This window comes from Carassius carassius, chromosome 1 (genome assembly GCF_963082965.1).
Source record: "Carassius carassius chromosome 1, fCarCar2.1, whole genome shotgun sequence".
In the NCBI taxonomy this organism is placed as follows: Eukaryota; Metazoa; Chordata; class Actinopteri; order Cypriniformes; family Cyprinidae; genus Carassius; species Carassius carassius.
This window is the reverse complement of record NC_081755.1, coordinates 19,208,466-19,224,894: the sequence shown is the minus strand read 5'-3', so window position 1 is coordinate 19,224,894 and position 16,429 is coordinate 19,208,466. Positions and strand designations below refer to the sequence as shown.

Genomic DNA, 16,429 nt, shown 5'->3' with positions numbered 1-16,429 from the left:
GAATTCTATTTGGTCTTGCATCCTGCCTCTCATAGCTGTAAATTAAACTTCTAATATGTCCTGACTGTAATTGTAATTGTACCATGCATCATTTTATAGACAGTTAATACAGTGTATTGGTGCATTTAGAACATCTACTAATCTATGCTAACTGTCAAAGCTAACATGAGTTTCCATACATTTTAAAGTTTAGTCTTGGATAAAATTATTGAATGCTGTGAAAAAGTGGAAAAAGGCACCAGCGGGATGTTCAAAATTTGTTTTGAATGTGACTTTTTGTTTGTGCAGGGTAAAAGTCAAGAGAGATGTTTTCTTATGAGAGTGTGTCGGAACAGGTCAGTTGTGAATAATAAATTCAGGAGAAATTGTTTGTAGTTGTATTAATGTGGCTGAAGCGGTGTGGCAGAACAGCTTTTCCATCTCTGTGGTCCATTAATGACCGAGAGCCGGCCAGAGTTACCTGAGCCCAGATGACCTTGTGCTGAATGTGTTCAAAGCGCACCAGAATAGAGCTGATAAGAGACCAATTTGCCATCCCCTGCTTGCTCCATCAATCATGTGTCATTGTGTGTGTGTGTGTGTGTGTGTGCATTCAGTCTCAAAGCTCTCACAAACACCATCTTCATCACCAACAAATAAGAAGAAAAGTGTAGACAATGTAAGTGACCCATGCATTATCCCATGAGTAAAGCTCAAGGCTTGCTGTTTTACACTGACCTTTGTGTCCTACAAAAACAAAGTGTTTGTGAAATGGGAGACTGTGGAAAAAGAGGAAAATAGTCCAACCAGACATGAGCTTTATGTGATCATTTACTCACCCCTCTGCTGTAGGTATCTGCAGGTTCATGTATGGAGCATCAAGATGTGGTGAACCAATTCCGACACCAATGATACTAAATAGAGATTAAATTAGAATCGAAAAATTAGAAGTTAAGATGAATTAGAAATTAAATACTATTGGTCCCACTATATTAAGTGGCCTTTACTACAATGTACTTACATAAAAATAAATACATTTAAACAAACAATACATATAAAGAAATAAATAAATAATTAAATTAAATTAAAATAAGTGCAATGTACTCATTGTGTTCATACTGTATTGCAAAACACTTTTGCTGCTATTGATGTAGAATATGGATTTATGGATAAGGTTAGGAACAGGTTTGGTGGTATGGGTAAGTTTAAACGTGGGTTACGGTGTAATGAATGGGCCACAAGTGTAACTATAAATATAATTACAGAAATTAATTACACATGTAAATACATGCAGGTAAGTACTATGTTAAAATGTGTGTACACAATGATTGCATTGTACCTTATATAATGTAAAGTGGGACCTTTTATTAATAGTCATGGAAAGTTTCTAAATATAAAAAGAGAAAATTTTGAACTTAAGATTTTAAATTAGTATATAAAACGTTTTTATTATAATATATAAGTTTCTGTGTATGTATTTACATACTGCATGTGTGAGTGTTTTTAAGTGGAGAGAGAGAGAGAGAGAGAGAGAGAGAGAGAGAGAGAGAGAGCTTTTCCTATAATTTCTGTTCAAAACATGTTCAGAACTAATTAATTTACTCCCCATACACCATGTACTCTTTCTTTTGTGTGGAAGTGTGATGAAGGTGATTATCTGGATCACATCCTCCAAGTCTACAGTCTCATTAGCACAACACACTGCTGTACGGAAGAATATGAACTCTGTATGACAACATAACGTTCTCCTACTGTGTCCTACATTTTTTTTTTCAGCAGCTCTGTATTTTCCTTTGGTTTTCCTTGTATAGTTCAGTCGAAACAGATCTATGGAAGCACAGAACACATGAGGTGGAATAATATGAAATTAAATCAATTTTGAACGTTGCGTTTTAACGCGTTATGCTGTACATATATTGAGTTATCTCTCTCTCTCTCTCTTTCTCTCTCTCTCTCTCTCACACACACACACACACACACACACACATTCTGCTTTGTGTGAACTATCAAGAGGTTATTGTTCTGACCACTGTAATGAAGATGCACCCACCATTGCAGAAAATGGTTTTGAAGTCCAAATCAATTTCAATTCTGCATGTCCTATTTTCAAACATAATTTCAGTACTGTAAGAGACAGATAGATCATGATCCCACAGGGCCCTAGTAGTCAGCTAGGGCGGAATCCTCTGAGTGGCCCTAGGGACCCTAGTGGTCGGTGCAGAGGAACGTAACCATAGCAACAATACACTGAATGACTGCTTTCCTTTAGGAACTATATTGGACAGAACACTGACAAAAGTGCGCTGTTACAGCTTCTGAAATCTGAACCTGTCCTACAGATATTTCTGTCTTTCACAGTCTTGCTCTCTCACTCTCTTTCTGTGTCTCTCCGGGTCTCTGAGCACAAGCGTCATCACACCTGTAATCTGTCTTCCTGTCCAAAGGGTAATGACAATGAGAGGGTCACCGGTAATGAAATGTCAGTGAAACACAAGCTCCCTCAGCTGTACAGAGCCTCGCTCAACAGGAGTAGTGCAGTAATGACGGTGCAAGAGTAATGCAAGATGGTGCGTGATTCTAGCTGTGTTCCAATTCAAACTGTATTCACTATTCAGCATGGGATATCAAACTAAAAATGACTGAAAGAGATACATTTTATTTGGTTTATTTACAATGTACAGGATTAATAGTCTAGAATTAAACTAGCATCACACACATGCATTGTTTATCACTTGATAATGGCAGAAGATCTATTTATTTGGAGGAGTAGATTTGTTGAATAAAGTTGTTATTTTTGTTATCACACAAAAGGCAATCTCGCTGCTTTGTAAAATTAATGAATCAACAAATGAATCAGGTCCATAATATATTCTGGTGCCATATCATAGAAGGCTTTAAAAATGTAAAGCAAAACATTATATTCAATCCGATTTTTTTTACCATATGCCAATGCAGTTTTTCCAAAACTAGAGTAATATGCTCCCTTTTCTTTGTACATGTAAGGGGCCTCGTAGCTGTCGAAAATGGGAGGCGATAAATGCATGAATTACTACAGTATCTCAAGAATAGCAAAAGACAAAAATTATTTTTGAAATAGTCCTCAACTGAAAGAAGCAACTTTTTACCACACATTTAATCTGATGATCAAACGTTAGAGCTGAGTCAAAAATTAAACCCCTATTTCTTAATTGGTTCTGCTCATTAGTTTTCCATGTACCTAACATATCGTTTATGTCACAGTCAACCTTATTTGGGCCAAAAATTATTACTTCAGATTTACTCGCATTAAGCTGAATGCAATTTTGCTCTAAACAGCACTTCACATCCTCAAGACATAACAAAGATGAATAAGAAGTTGATCCTTCAGACCTTATAGGCAAATAAATAAATAAAATAAATGAACTATACCTTTAGAGGTAAACTGTATTTAAGATGGTGCCGGTGTGTGTGGCATGCCGTCTCCCCTCTGTGCTATTAATGATGTCTTTACTGTCTCTGCTGTTTTTATGTTGTCATTCATTGATCGCTTACGATCGCCTAAAACTCATAGACATTTCTTTTTCCATGCCAAAGCTTTTTGGGATCCACTCTGATTTAATTAACTATGAGTTTTACTCACCATCCCTGCAGTTAAATCTACCGCGTTATCTACACCGATGTACACGGATTGTCCCGTGTACATCGTCTGGGCTCGCTCAACCTCTCCACGGTTCCGACGCAGGTCTGTTAATCATCATAATCTGCAATCACTCTGTAGTGCTCTATTCTTCCCACAGGATCCACCGCGGCTTAGGATGGCGCTTGTCAACGTTCGATCCTTACTTAAAATTTTTTTATCTGCAACGACTTCATCTCTTCAAACAATTTGGATTATTTTTTTGTGACTGAATCATGGACAAAAACAGGCGATCTCAGTGTTTTTTCTGAATTGGTTCCCCCGGAGTATGATTTTTTCAACACTCCCAGGTTTAACCAGCAGGGGAGGAGGACTTGTGACTATTTTTAAAAACAGAGTACAGTGTCGCCAACTGTCAACTACCACTTTTACCAGCTTTGAATTCCAGGAAATTCACCTACATTCTCCCTGTCCAGTTTTACTTCTACTTATTTATTGTCCACCTTCATCCAGTAATTTCATAAATGAGTTTGCAGATCTCCTGGGGAGCGTCTTGACTAAATATGACCATATTCTAATAATTGGTGACTTTAACATTCATGTATGTTGTTCTGCTAATGCTTTAGCCAAGGACTTTTGAAACCTATTATCTCCTAGACTCCACTGCACCTCGAAAGCTTATCCACCCTCAAAAAAAGCCCCAGCCATGGAAAACTAGCGATATTTGTTTATTGCGTCAACATTGTGTCACGGTTGGTAACCGTGATCTCGGGGTGTTTGCACTTTGTGGTGAAATCTGTGTGTTTCGCGACTGCACTGATTAGCTTGTGGGCGTCTCCGTTAATTGTCAATAGCAACAGCTGCCACTCATTACTCATCTCCTATATATTGGCTTGTCTCACGTCTTGTGTTTGTGAGATCGTTGTTACATGTTTGATGTGGTTACCCTGTTCGTCTGGCTTTAGTGTAGTATGCGTTGGATGTCTGTGTTTTCCCCAGAACCTCATTGTAATGATAAAAACTTCCTAATCATCAGGAAGAAGGAGGCGGGAACCGGCGGACAATCAAATAACATTTTAATTACAAAATAAACACAAAACAGCGCACCAGCCCCTCACGGACGCACTCAAAATAAAAACCACAACACAACTAAAAGCCCAGGCCTGGTCCTCTCTCGTCCTTCACTGTCGTCGCTCCAGTTTTATATCCTTCCATCTCCTACGTGGGACTCGAGACCGGCAGTGGGTCGCAGGTGCCACTGATTTCCCAATCATTGCCGGCCTCCCTCCTTGTTCCCACGTCCCTCGGCCCCGCCCCACTCGCCACACTCATCCACTCTCCGCACGTTCACTCAGCCACGGACACTTACCTTCGGCTCCATTCCCCACAGTTCCTGTGCCATACTCTCCTGCTGCCTACATGCCGTCATCATCCGGATTACTCACCTTCTCTCCGCCATCATCAGGATTCCTCACCTCCTCACCACCACCACGGAGTGTCGTCGTCTCAGCATCATTGTTTGTTTGTGTATTCATACTCATCTCTTCTAATTAAACTGTTAACTTGCATCTGCTTCCAGACTTTCCTTTATCCACCATCACACATTGTAGTTGGCTTGAGCGAAAATGGAAGAAAGACAGGCTTCAAATTTCCTTTGAGATGCTGACGGTTTCACTAAATAATTTCCAAAAAACAGCCAAGGCAGCTAAACATAAATTTTTATCTTACATCTTTGAAAAAAAATGCATTGTCCCAAAATGCTCTTTTCTAATATTAACTCTTCTTATAAACTCTTATGTTAAGACTTTTCCTATGTTCTCTCCCACTGAGTGCGAAAACTTCCTTAATTTCTTCTCTGATAAAATTAACACTACTCGAGCACAAGTTTTTACCTCAAGAGAGCATGAACCTGATCCTACTTTCTCTAGCTCACAATGGAGCCACTTTGAACTGATCTTGCGTCAGACATGCAGGGAAATCACCTTAAAACTGAAATCCACCTTCTCTCCTCAAGATTTTCTACCTTCTCTGTTTATAAAACAGGTATTTGACACTGTTGGTTTAGATGTTCTGTATATCATTAATAACAGTCTCTTAACTGGGGCTTTCCCTGCTTGTTTTAAATTCGACACGTTGACTCTCATTCTCCATAAAGCATCACTCGACTCTGCTATATATGCAAATTACAGACCCATTTCTTACCTGTCTTTCTTATAAAAAATTCTAGAAAAAACGGTCTTTATACAGCTGCAACACTATCTGCACATTAACTCTATTTCGGATATTTTTCAATCTGGTTTTAAACCCCTTCACAGCACTGAGTCCGCTCTTTTAAAAGTTTTTAATGACATTTTAACAACGAGAGACGCTGGCAATACCATGGCTTTAGTGCTACTTGACTTGAGTTCAGCTTTTGACTTTGTAGATCATAAGATTCTTTTATCTCGGTAGAACATTCAAACAGTATCTCAGGTATGGTACTCAAATGGTTCCAGTCTTACCTATCTAACAGAATTTTTTCTGTTAGATTAGGTACTCATCTATCTTCTACGACTCACCTCAATTGTGGGGTACCCCAGGGATCGATTCTGGCACCCCTATTTTTTTGTTCATTGTACATGCTTTCTTTGGGATCAATTATGAGTAGATTTGGTGTGTCGTACCATTGTTATGCGGATGATACCCAACTCTACATACCTATCGATACATGACATGACGATAACACTACATATAAGAGACTACAAGACTGTCTTCACTAACTCAAGCTATTGTTCACAAACAACTTCCTGGTTCTTAATGACGATAAAACCCAAATCATCCAATTTGGTCCAAATGAGCTTTTTTACAGACGCTTTACTGACCTTGGTACACTCACCCCACAACTCACTTCTGAAGTTAAAAACTTAAACTGAAACTGACCAAGCAAATTAACGGCACAGTTAGAGCCAGCTTTTATCATTTACGATGGTTAGCCAAAGTCAATCCTTTTTTAAACAGGAATAGCTTTGAAACAATAATTCACACTTTTATTTCAACACGTCTTGACTATGGCAACTCACTATATGTTGGTTTACCTCTCACTTCCATCTCTCGTCTTCAGATGGTCCAAAATGCGGCTTACAAAAAAACTGATTCAGTGCTGTGTCCTGCCCTAAAGCCATACTGCAATGCATCTAGCACATCATTATTAGCCAAAAAAAAAGAGCTCAGCTGAGATAAAATCAGTTTCTCTATTATTTTTTGAAATACAGGGCAGCTTTGACATTGGCCGATAATTTGTAAAATAAAAAGGGTCCAGAGCAGACTTCTTGAGAAGGGGCTAAAAGACCACTTGCTTAAGACATGAAGGAAAAAGACATGTAGAAAGGCTACAGTTCACAATATATTTAATACCGGGTCCAATAAAGTCAGCTGTTGCACCAAGCAAACCTGAATGCAAAATATCCAAACTGGTAGCTTGGCATTTCAATTGAGCAATAATATGTATAATATTGATAGATGAAACCAGATCAAATTCATCAAAAATTTTGCCATAGTAGAGTTGTCCGCTACCTTTCCATCCAAATCATGAAACCCTGAAAATCATGAAAAACTTCTCACAACACTCTGTAGATGGAGGAATCATAACAGCATTCTGGATTAAAAAACTATTAATAGTTTGAAACAAAATTGTGGGTCAGTTTGAGTGCTGCAATATAATATTTGAAAAATAGGCTGTTTTAGCATCCTTTACAGCTTTCAGATACCCAAGAAGTAAGTCTCGTAACATCTGGTGAAAGACCCCGAAGTTTATTTTTCTTCAAAACCCATTCTGCCTTCCTACACTTCTGTCTAAGAACACGAGTATGTTCATTAATAAACCAGAGGATTTACCTTACGATGCTTAATCTTGTAAGGACCAACAGAGTCCAAGACTAGTAGTCATTCAATAAAATTTTTATTATTATTCGACTAATCGCACTTTATAAATAAACCATTTAAATAATTCTAATGAGCCTTTAATTTCCTACATAGCCTAATAAGCACTCATGCACATGCATAAAGCTTGCCACAGCACACTGGCAGAAGTAATGATTATGAATGTGTCAGTGAAAAACAGCAAGGAGAGTGCATTAACATTCTAATAATTTTATCAACTAGTACTTTTATCAACTTTCTTTGTTTTCAGTTTCAGAGATTAAGTCGGCAACACTGATTCTTCATCTCCCCAGTAGTGATGCGCCTGTATGCATGTTTCATACGGATTACATAATCTGTGGATATTTGTTTTCCATTTGAACTGGTTCATTTGAAAGTAGAAATCACTCTCTCTTTCATTTTTTAATATTACATATTTCAGATGATAAGCTATATTTGAGGTTGATGAATGAATGTCCTGTCCGATGTACTGCCTTAACAAAGACTAACCATTAACTTAACTTAACTAAATCGCTTCGCCTGTGGATTTATACATCAACTTCACAGGGCACTGACACATGATTGAGAAATTTATATTTTATGAAATATGAGTGTTTATCAAAAACTGTCCTCTTAAAACATAAACACACAAAAAAAATCCCATTCCCTTGAAGAGTGATTGATAATAAAATAGATTTATTGTGGCTTGACAGGTAACATCAGTGTTTCATGTATTTTCTGTGAATCTGAGCTCTGCTTTGACTCTGACAGCACACAGCCAGCGGGAATAAAGATGAGAATAGAGGGACAGCAGCTGCTGTGGAGGAGAGGGTATCATAAACCTCTACACCAGCTGGAGAACAGACATCGGTCTATTCCCTACAGAGGAAACACATGAAGAATGCAGTGAAGAGGGAAAGCTAATCAGAGTGTGCTGCATTAGTGAAATCAGTGTAGTACAGTGACACACCTATCAATTGATAATGGCTGAACAGTGCATATTAACACCATGTCTTGAGTTTTGCTGATTTTATTTTATTTTATTAATATTATTTCATAATTTCCTTTTTTTTCTTTTTCCTCCAGCCGAGATGAGGACAGGGTTTTACAGCCCTTACTTCATTGTACCCAAGAAAATTGGTGGCCTTCGGCCTATCCTGGATCTGCGAGTCTTGAATCGGGCCCTGCACAAGCTCCCGTTCAAGATGCTGATGCAGAAACGCATTATCAAATGCGTTCAGCCCCAGGACTGGTTTGCAGCGATCGACCTGAAAAACGCGTACTTTCATGTCTCGATCCTCCCTTGCCACAGACGTTGCCATTTCTGCGGTTTGCATTCGAGGGTCAGACATGGAAGACAGGAAGTGGGCATCAGGATCCGCAGTCACGCTGCTCAGGTTGCTCCATATGAGACCACTTCAGCACTAAGCCGAGATGGGCATGGCACCACGGTACACATCATGTCACCATCACATCGAATTGGTTTTCTTCTCACTGAGAAGACCCCCGGAGATGCCCGGTCAGAGTGCTTTCTTTCCTGCAAGAAAGGTTGGAGCGTGGGCTGTCACCCTCCACCCTGAAAGTGTATGTGGCTGCCATTGCAGCCCATCACGATGCAGTGGACAGCCGCTCCCTGGGGAGGCATGACCTGATTGTTAGGTTCCTGAGGAGTGCCTCCTGGGACCTCTCTATTGTCCTGACAGGACTTCAGAGGGGTCCCTTTGAGCCGCTGGATTCAGTCAAGCTTAAGTTCCTGTCTCTCAAGACAGCGCTCCTTGGTCACGCTCACTTCCATCAGAGGGATGGGGACCTCCAAGCATTTTCGGTAAGTGAAGAGTGCCTTGTGTTCGGGCCGGCCTACTCTCACGTTGTCCTGAGACCCCGGCCTGGATACATGCCCAAGGTTCCCACCACTCCCTTCTGAGACCAGGTGGTGAACCTGTAAGCGCTGCCCCTGGAGGAGGCAGATACAGCCTTGGCGTTGCTGTGTCCCGTAAGAGCACTATGCATATACGTGGACCGCACCCAGAGCTTCAGAAGCTCTGAGCAGGTCCTGGTCTGCTTTGGAGGTCAGCAGAAGGGGAAGGCTGTCTCCAAGAAGAGGTTGGCCCACTGGATAGTGGATGCCATTGCCTTGGCATACCGTTCCCAAGGTGAGCCGTGCCCCCTGGGGGTAAGGGGCCCACTCCACACGGAGTGTGGCCTCCTCCTATGCGCTGGTGCACGGTGTCTCTCTGGCAGACATTTGTTGAGCTGCAGGCTGGGCGACACCTAACACCTTCGCGAGGTTCTACAACCTTCGTGTAGAGCCAGTTTCTTCCCATGTGTTGGGTAACAGGTAATTGGCGGGAAGGGCTGGCTGGGTGTCACGCTTGCTGCGCCATTCCCCCTAACACGGGGATGCGAGTGCCTTTCTTCTCCCAGTAGAGTTCCCCAGTTGGCGTACCCTGGTCGAGCATCCTCCAGCACCCCCGGCGGTCAGACTTGGAGGAGCAGTCTGTCGCCAGGCCCAGTACTGGTGTTAGCATGCCCGGAGCTCCAGTCAGCCCCTGTACTGTGCTAGGTGTCCACGTGGCTTAATTCCCCACAGGTAATCCCATATATGTTTTATTCCACGGTAAGGTTTCCCTCTTGTCAAACCCCGTGTCTTCCCTTGACAGACCCGTTCTGTCAGTCTCTTCTGGCAGCTGTTCCATCCCTACTCTAAGGTAGGACCTGCCTCAGAGACCCTTTTCTTATGTAGTACTGCCCCCTGGGTCTGTCCATATCAGTATCTCCACATGTCACCTCCCTACAGGTAGGATGTGGTCTCTGTAGCAGCCTGTTCCTAGGCTCACTTCCCCATTGTCTTGCCAAGCTGAAAGACCAAATAAGGAAGATTTGAAGCAATCTTTCACCGAAGGTTGAAATCCCTTCCACTAACTTTGTGTGGGCGGAACAGCAGTGTGACCTTCTCCAGCAGCACTGTATTCACCCTTTGGCCCCTTGGTACCAAGGTCAGTGAATTTGCGCTGGGCTTTGGGAAGGTTACGACCTTAGGCGTAGCTTTTGGGGCACGCCATGGCTTGCCGACAATTGCAGCACCACAGGGTTGTGACGGTGTTCAGGATGTGCCGTTTTCCATAGGACCCCATATGTCGTTCGACATAACTCGTAGTGACCGACAGATAGGGAACGTCTCGGTTACGTATGTAACCCTCATTCCCTGATGGAGGGAATGGAGACGTTATGTCCCCATGCCACAACCTTGAACTGTTCGCTGTTGCCGGGACACGTTCTCGACTCCTCAGCGTAAAACCTAATGAGTGAATGCACATGTCGCCCTTTATACCCGTTGGCATGGGGAGTGGCTCAGGTATGTTAAATCCACTAGCCAATTTTTATTGGCGTTTTCTCTTAAACTCAGAGATGATTGGCCTCCCTAGTGAGACCCCATATGTCGTTCGACATAACGTCTCCGTTCCCTCCATCAGGAAATGAGGGTTACGTACGTAACTGAGACGTTATGTACATATGTAAATATGACCCAACCAATAAAATAAATACAGAAAATCACTCTCATGCTGCTCTTGACTGAATGACTTCTGTAGCTTCAATAAGAAGACATTTTTTATGAATGTTGCTTTTAAATGTTCTTGCATGAAGATAAACATGGCAGATTGCATACGGCTCACTCAAGGCGGTTTCTAATATTTCAGTGTCTGTCAACAGCCTTGGAAGGTCATGTAAAATGTGACGTCAGATTTTACAGATTCTGTGAACTCTTGCTCTGAGACACTTCTTATAATTAATTGGAATTAAAAACGAGCAGGTGGATTTTTATCATTATATGGTGGTTGTGCATACACTGCTAACACACATTTATGTTCAAACAACATATATCTAAGGGATATATTTGGTCACTTAATACATTCACTTGGTCATCACTGAGTCTGAGATACATCCCTCTGGCCATTTTTAAAGAAAACACATGTACAAAGGAACACTTTGTCAAGGGCTGATTGCGTGCGTGCCTCTTACACTTTTTGACCCGGAGATTGAAGGGAAGAATAAAAACGTCCCAAGTACTGGTGCATCCTAAGGTTCCTCTCTTTTTTATGAATTCACCTCTTGAAAGTTTGAGTTTTCTATTCATGGTGCTGAATGTCACAGTCAGGATCACTTGTTACTACCAGGGTTCAAATTGGAGGCTAAAAGAAATGGCTTTTCCAATAGCTGATGCCAATATGATGGTGAGAAAAAGCTGATGTATGCTGTGTATATCTATAACACAGTCGGGAAATCATTAGAAAGAGAATGAATTTGAAAAATATTCACTATCATCTTAGCGAGCAAATTAATTGGATCTGAAGCATTCTGAAAACCAGAGACACAATAAAACCTTCGGTATTTTTATATTTTATAAACCAGCTGTTAACAGTCACAGACGACATGAGTTCATGAATATTTAAAACAAAAAAACAACTTCATGGGTGTCATTTATCAAATACTCTTAGGGGAAGGACATATGAAGACATGTTAATATTGTTGTATTATCAGAGACAAAGCATTACAAATTGTTATAATTAAATTAATTGAAAAAAAAAAATGTTCCTAAATATAATCTAGTTCCCAGGCAGTCTTTCATCCCTTTCAGTCTTAAATTTATTTCTTTTTTCTTTTCATCTGTTTATCATCCGCCAAGTACAATAGCACATTTCTAGGTCAGTTATTCTTTAATAACACAACTTGAAGACTTTACCAAAACTAATCTGAACTGTATCCTGATGTATCCTGAAGCCTGATTTTGTTATTTCCATAACTTCAGAAGACTGCAGTAAAGATGATCAAGTTTGAGACTTGAGAGGTCTGATAATGCTGGTCCAAGTGTCCAGCTGTCCTTACTATATTGCTTTTGAAGGGTGCTTTGCCACCAAATTTTAAAGGTTTCACTTAACTCAATAGTTCCAGTGGGCTGATCGCTCTTAATATACATGAACGAATGAGAGCATTTAGAGTGCATAGAGGGCCTTTAGCACACAGTGAGAGTAAATTGAATTTGATGAGTTGTGAGCCTGAAGTGCTTTATTGGCATCTAAACACACAAGTGACTGCTGGCTTATGACGAATGGACTGAGATAAATTCGATTTCTGGAAGGCTGATGTAGCCTAAAAAATGTGCAGCTTCTATGTGCCACTTTAGTGTTATGTGTGAACCACACATTCTAAGATAATATTTAATTTAATATTTAGCTTTGAAATTTAGCTTTTAATCAATAAACCAATTGATTGTTACAGTCTATTTGCATTAGCTTCAAAACTTTGGATCAGTAGCCCATTACAGCTCTTTTATAGCTGTACACTTTCACATCAATAGGCTGGTTTCCATCCGAAGTTGCAAATTTTAACTTAAAATTGAAATATCGCACAAAACGTTTGCGAACAAGCAACGTTTCTCTGGCACTATACATAAGTAGGAGAAGCTTTTTCCTATATACCTCTGTGCCTGGAGGAAAATGAAAATGCTGATTGTTTGATGACACCACAAGAACATCGAGCTCTTTACTAATGACGTAAAACACAGCAGACCGAGAAAAACATGTCAGTTTCACTCTTTGCCTTCCAGAATCTTATTAACTATTTGTGATGTATGTTGCTTGCAATCATGTCTCTACTCAAAAGCTTCTTTAACTACAGCAGTTCGGGTCTGTCATTATTGGGGTTTGTGTTCCAAAGGCAGGCTGCCGGTTATCAAGTCTAGACATTTTGTACCCTGCAGACTGAAGAAAACATCATGTTCCTTATTTTTCTCTCATCTGAGCTGTTGTTTTACAGAGAAAATTATATAAAGAAATGAGGAGCACTTAATAGCATCAATCAATGCATGCTGTATGCCTGTTTTGTTAGGCAAGGTAATCATCTTGTTGTTGTTCACAATCTCTGCATCTTGAAGTAGCCCTGAAACGATATGGATTCCACAGCGTCTGAAAGTTTTGTACACTACTGTCCTGGTTTTGTAGTTGTACTGCTGTACTCTGAAACTGTGGGTCTAGGAAATAGAGAACTATTGATTTTCTTTTTTTGTCTTCTTTTTTTGAAAGCAGATCCTCAGCATCTTAAACTGTACACAGAGAGGCTTTCATTAATGGCCGATCTGTCAGACTCACTGCTGGATATGAAGTGTGTCATCCAGAGGTGTGGGCTACACTGCTAATAGTCCTCTGGGTTCCCAGAGTTCAGAAATGATGGGAATGAAACTAGCAGAAACCAACAGCTGGGCCAGAGTTTGAGAATTCTTGACTTCCTTGGTTTTGAATAATTCTCCTTAGATCCTCTGTTAATACTGTAATGAAACATCCTCTCTAGACACAATGGTAGCATAAGCAATGTGCAAATCAGCATACACTAAAGGGAGATGAGGAGAGTGGGGCAAAATTACAATTACAAATCCCCCCCCCCCCCACACTACATTCAAATACAAAATCTTATTTAATAACTATATATATATATATATATATATATATATATATATATATATATATATATATATATATATATATATATATATATATATATATATATATATTTCTCCTTTTAAACATGCGTGGAAATAATGTGCATCTGACTTGGGGCCATACATTTATGAAATGTTCTTCCTTTTTTAATTTAAAATGTAACTCGCATATCCAATCAGAGGAACTGTGTCGTAATAAAATCACTTGCACAAAAACACGCTGCATACAGAAGGACCCGATTCGTCATATCTCAGATCGGATAATCCCAGTAAAATGGTAGAAATCCATCGGATGGCGCTCTTGATGCCTTTTGTCGTATGCACTGGGAGCTGTCCAGGGCTCTGAAACTACAGAGGAGCGGTTTAAGCTTTTTAGACGCTTACTCTGGAGCAGCTGAACTGCATACATGCTCATAGTGAGCCACAGAGACGATATTATTCTCAAAGAAGGTGAAAGTGACTGCTCACATTTGGGAAAACGCCAGTCGTGCCGGTGAATTGACCCAGTGTCGTCGCGCGCTGCGCAGGGAGTTCCGGCGTTCATTCCCCTCACGAGCTTCATTGATACTTCACTAAATGTACGGAGACGGACCTACTCTGGATTACTTCTGACGCTATTTGGAAACTGGCATGAATTGGAGTTCAACGTCACCAACGGAATGACCTGCTGGTGATTTCGCTCAGTAATCTTCGGGTGCCTTGCAACTTCATCAAAGAGCGTACAGTCAGAATCAGGGCTGTTATTTTAAACTCGCATATTAAGAAACTCAAAGAATTAAAGTAAATCATGCGTTTTATAGTTCGTATGTTAAACAGTCGTCGCGAAAAATGACTGCTTTAAATAGCGAGTGTATAACTATGACGAGAAGATGCCTGCTGACGTTCAAACCGTTCAGGTAAGATTTGACATAATAGGCTACAGCCTACTGTAAGACATTTATGTGCAAAGATCTGAAGACAAATTATTGACAATTATTGAATACACCATTCAGACAAACCTGGAATTGGCACTGTAGCGTTCGACCACTGTGGTCTTCGTTTTATGTAGACCTATGTGGTCAACCAGACTTAAAAGTCTTTAAAAAATATTTTATTTTGTATGTTTATATGTAAATCGTACTAAGTCTTATTAAATTAATGTAAGATCGCCATACAGTGCAACAACGTTAGGAATACTACTGTTAAGTTTCTTTTTATAGAATTATAGGCTAACTAATATTTTCAGTGTAGAGTAGTTAGGCTACATTTATTTATTTTATTTTTTTTTTTTTTTGTAAAGAATAGTTCGCCAATAAAACAAACTTGGCCTATTGAAAAGTCTTTATCGAAGTCCTCAGGTTCTCTTAATTGAACAAAGCTGAAAATCTGAAAGCTGTCAAACTGCCTTCACTGTTAGGCTACCACAGAAAAGTGTATCTGCAAAGAAAGAGAAATTACTGTCTTACTGTAAATAACATGGTGGTGGTGGAGGTGGTAGGCTACTATTCTCGGTCCTTGAGAGAGTGTCAGGAGATTTTCAGGCAAGGATGTGAGGATGGTGTAAGAACTGAGTCTGTTGATGAGCTTTCGCGCTGTTTCTGGCAGTGGCGGGAATCCAGCAGCGCGAAGATGTGGGTCATTCTACAGTAGCCTACCTGAGCTCTGCAAATTAAAATAAATAAATAAATAAATAAAAGTCTTGTGTTGTATCTTAAGCAAGCTTCTTCTGTGAAAGAGTTGCAGATATTACAGAAATATCCCTTGGTCAAACTTATTTAACACACTTATTACACAATGGAAATAAAAAGAAAAAGATGAATTACATGATGAAATAAGAGTACATAATACTGACGTTTGCTACTTTGCCACCAAACATGAGGTCAGTTTATAGAGAATGACGTCAGTGGGACTAGAGAAGAATGTTTGAGGAGTTTTTCTCTGCTGCACACACTACATGTCTTAGACTTTGATACTGTAACTTTCCAATTTGTCTTCTACAAGCTAAAATAGGAACAACTAATTATTACTTACTTCTAAATATTCTAGTATTCAAACTTACTTTTCAGTAATAATGGTGCCATTCCGTAATACCACTTAAACCACCATTATAAGTTAGACATTTTAATTCAACAAAGCAAACAAACAGGAAAAGGTTTATTTCAAAATAACAAATGCATGCAGATAATATGCAATTTACTGTCCAGTTACAACCCTCCATGTCTGGTCTGACATGGCATTTCTCTTTCCTTCTATATATAATCCATGAGAGAGAGAGAGAGAGAGAGAGAGGGAGGGAGAGAGCAATAGATCTGCAATAGTTCATAAATCAATACCAGGTTTACAAAAATGGCAAACTGTGCAAATCTCCTTTAAACCTCGAAAGTTGTGATTACCCATCCAAGGCTCTAACCTGCAGGCTTACAGCATGTATAGGTTAACCCTGACAAAATATGTGGTTTATCCTT

At 39.9% G+C, this 16,429-nt stretch overlaps 2 protein-coding genes across 4 annotated transcripts in view; both read left to right on the top strand.

Moving 5' to 3' along the window:
* The window catches only part of LOC132140709 (NACHT, LRR and PYD domains-containing protein 12-like), a 538,723-nt gene that overhangs the window by 172,174 nt on the left and 350,120 nt on the right, over window positions 1-16,429 (top strand). The window lies entirely within an intron of this gene.
* LOC132140690 (alpha-1,6-mannosylglycoprotein 6-beta-N-acetylglucosaminyltransferase B-like) overlaps window positions 14,294-16,429 on the top strand; it is a 99,931-nt gene continuing 97,795 nt past the window's right edge. Inside the window, exon 1 of the mRNA XM_059549583.1 lies at window positions 14,294-14,881. Coding sequence (XP_059405566.1) covers window positions 14,814-14,881 — 68 coding nt within the window. The 5' untranslated portion in view covers window positions 14,294-14,813. The remainder of the gene's footprint in view (window positions 14,882-16,429) is intronic.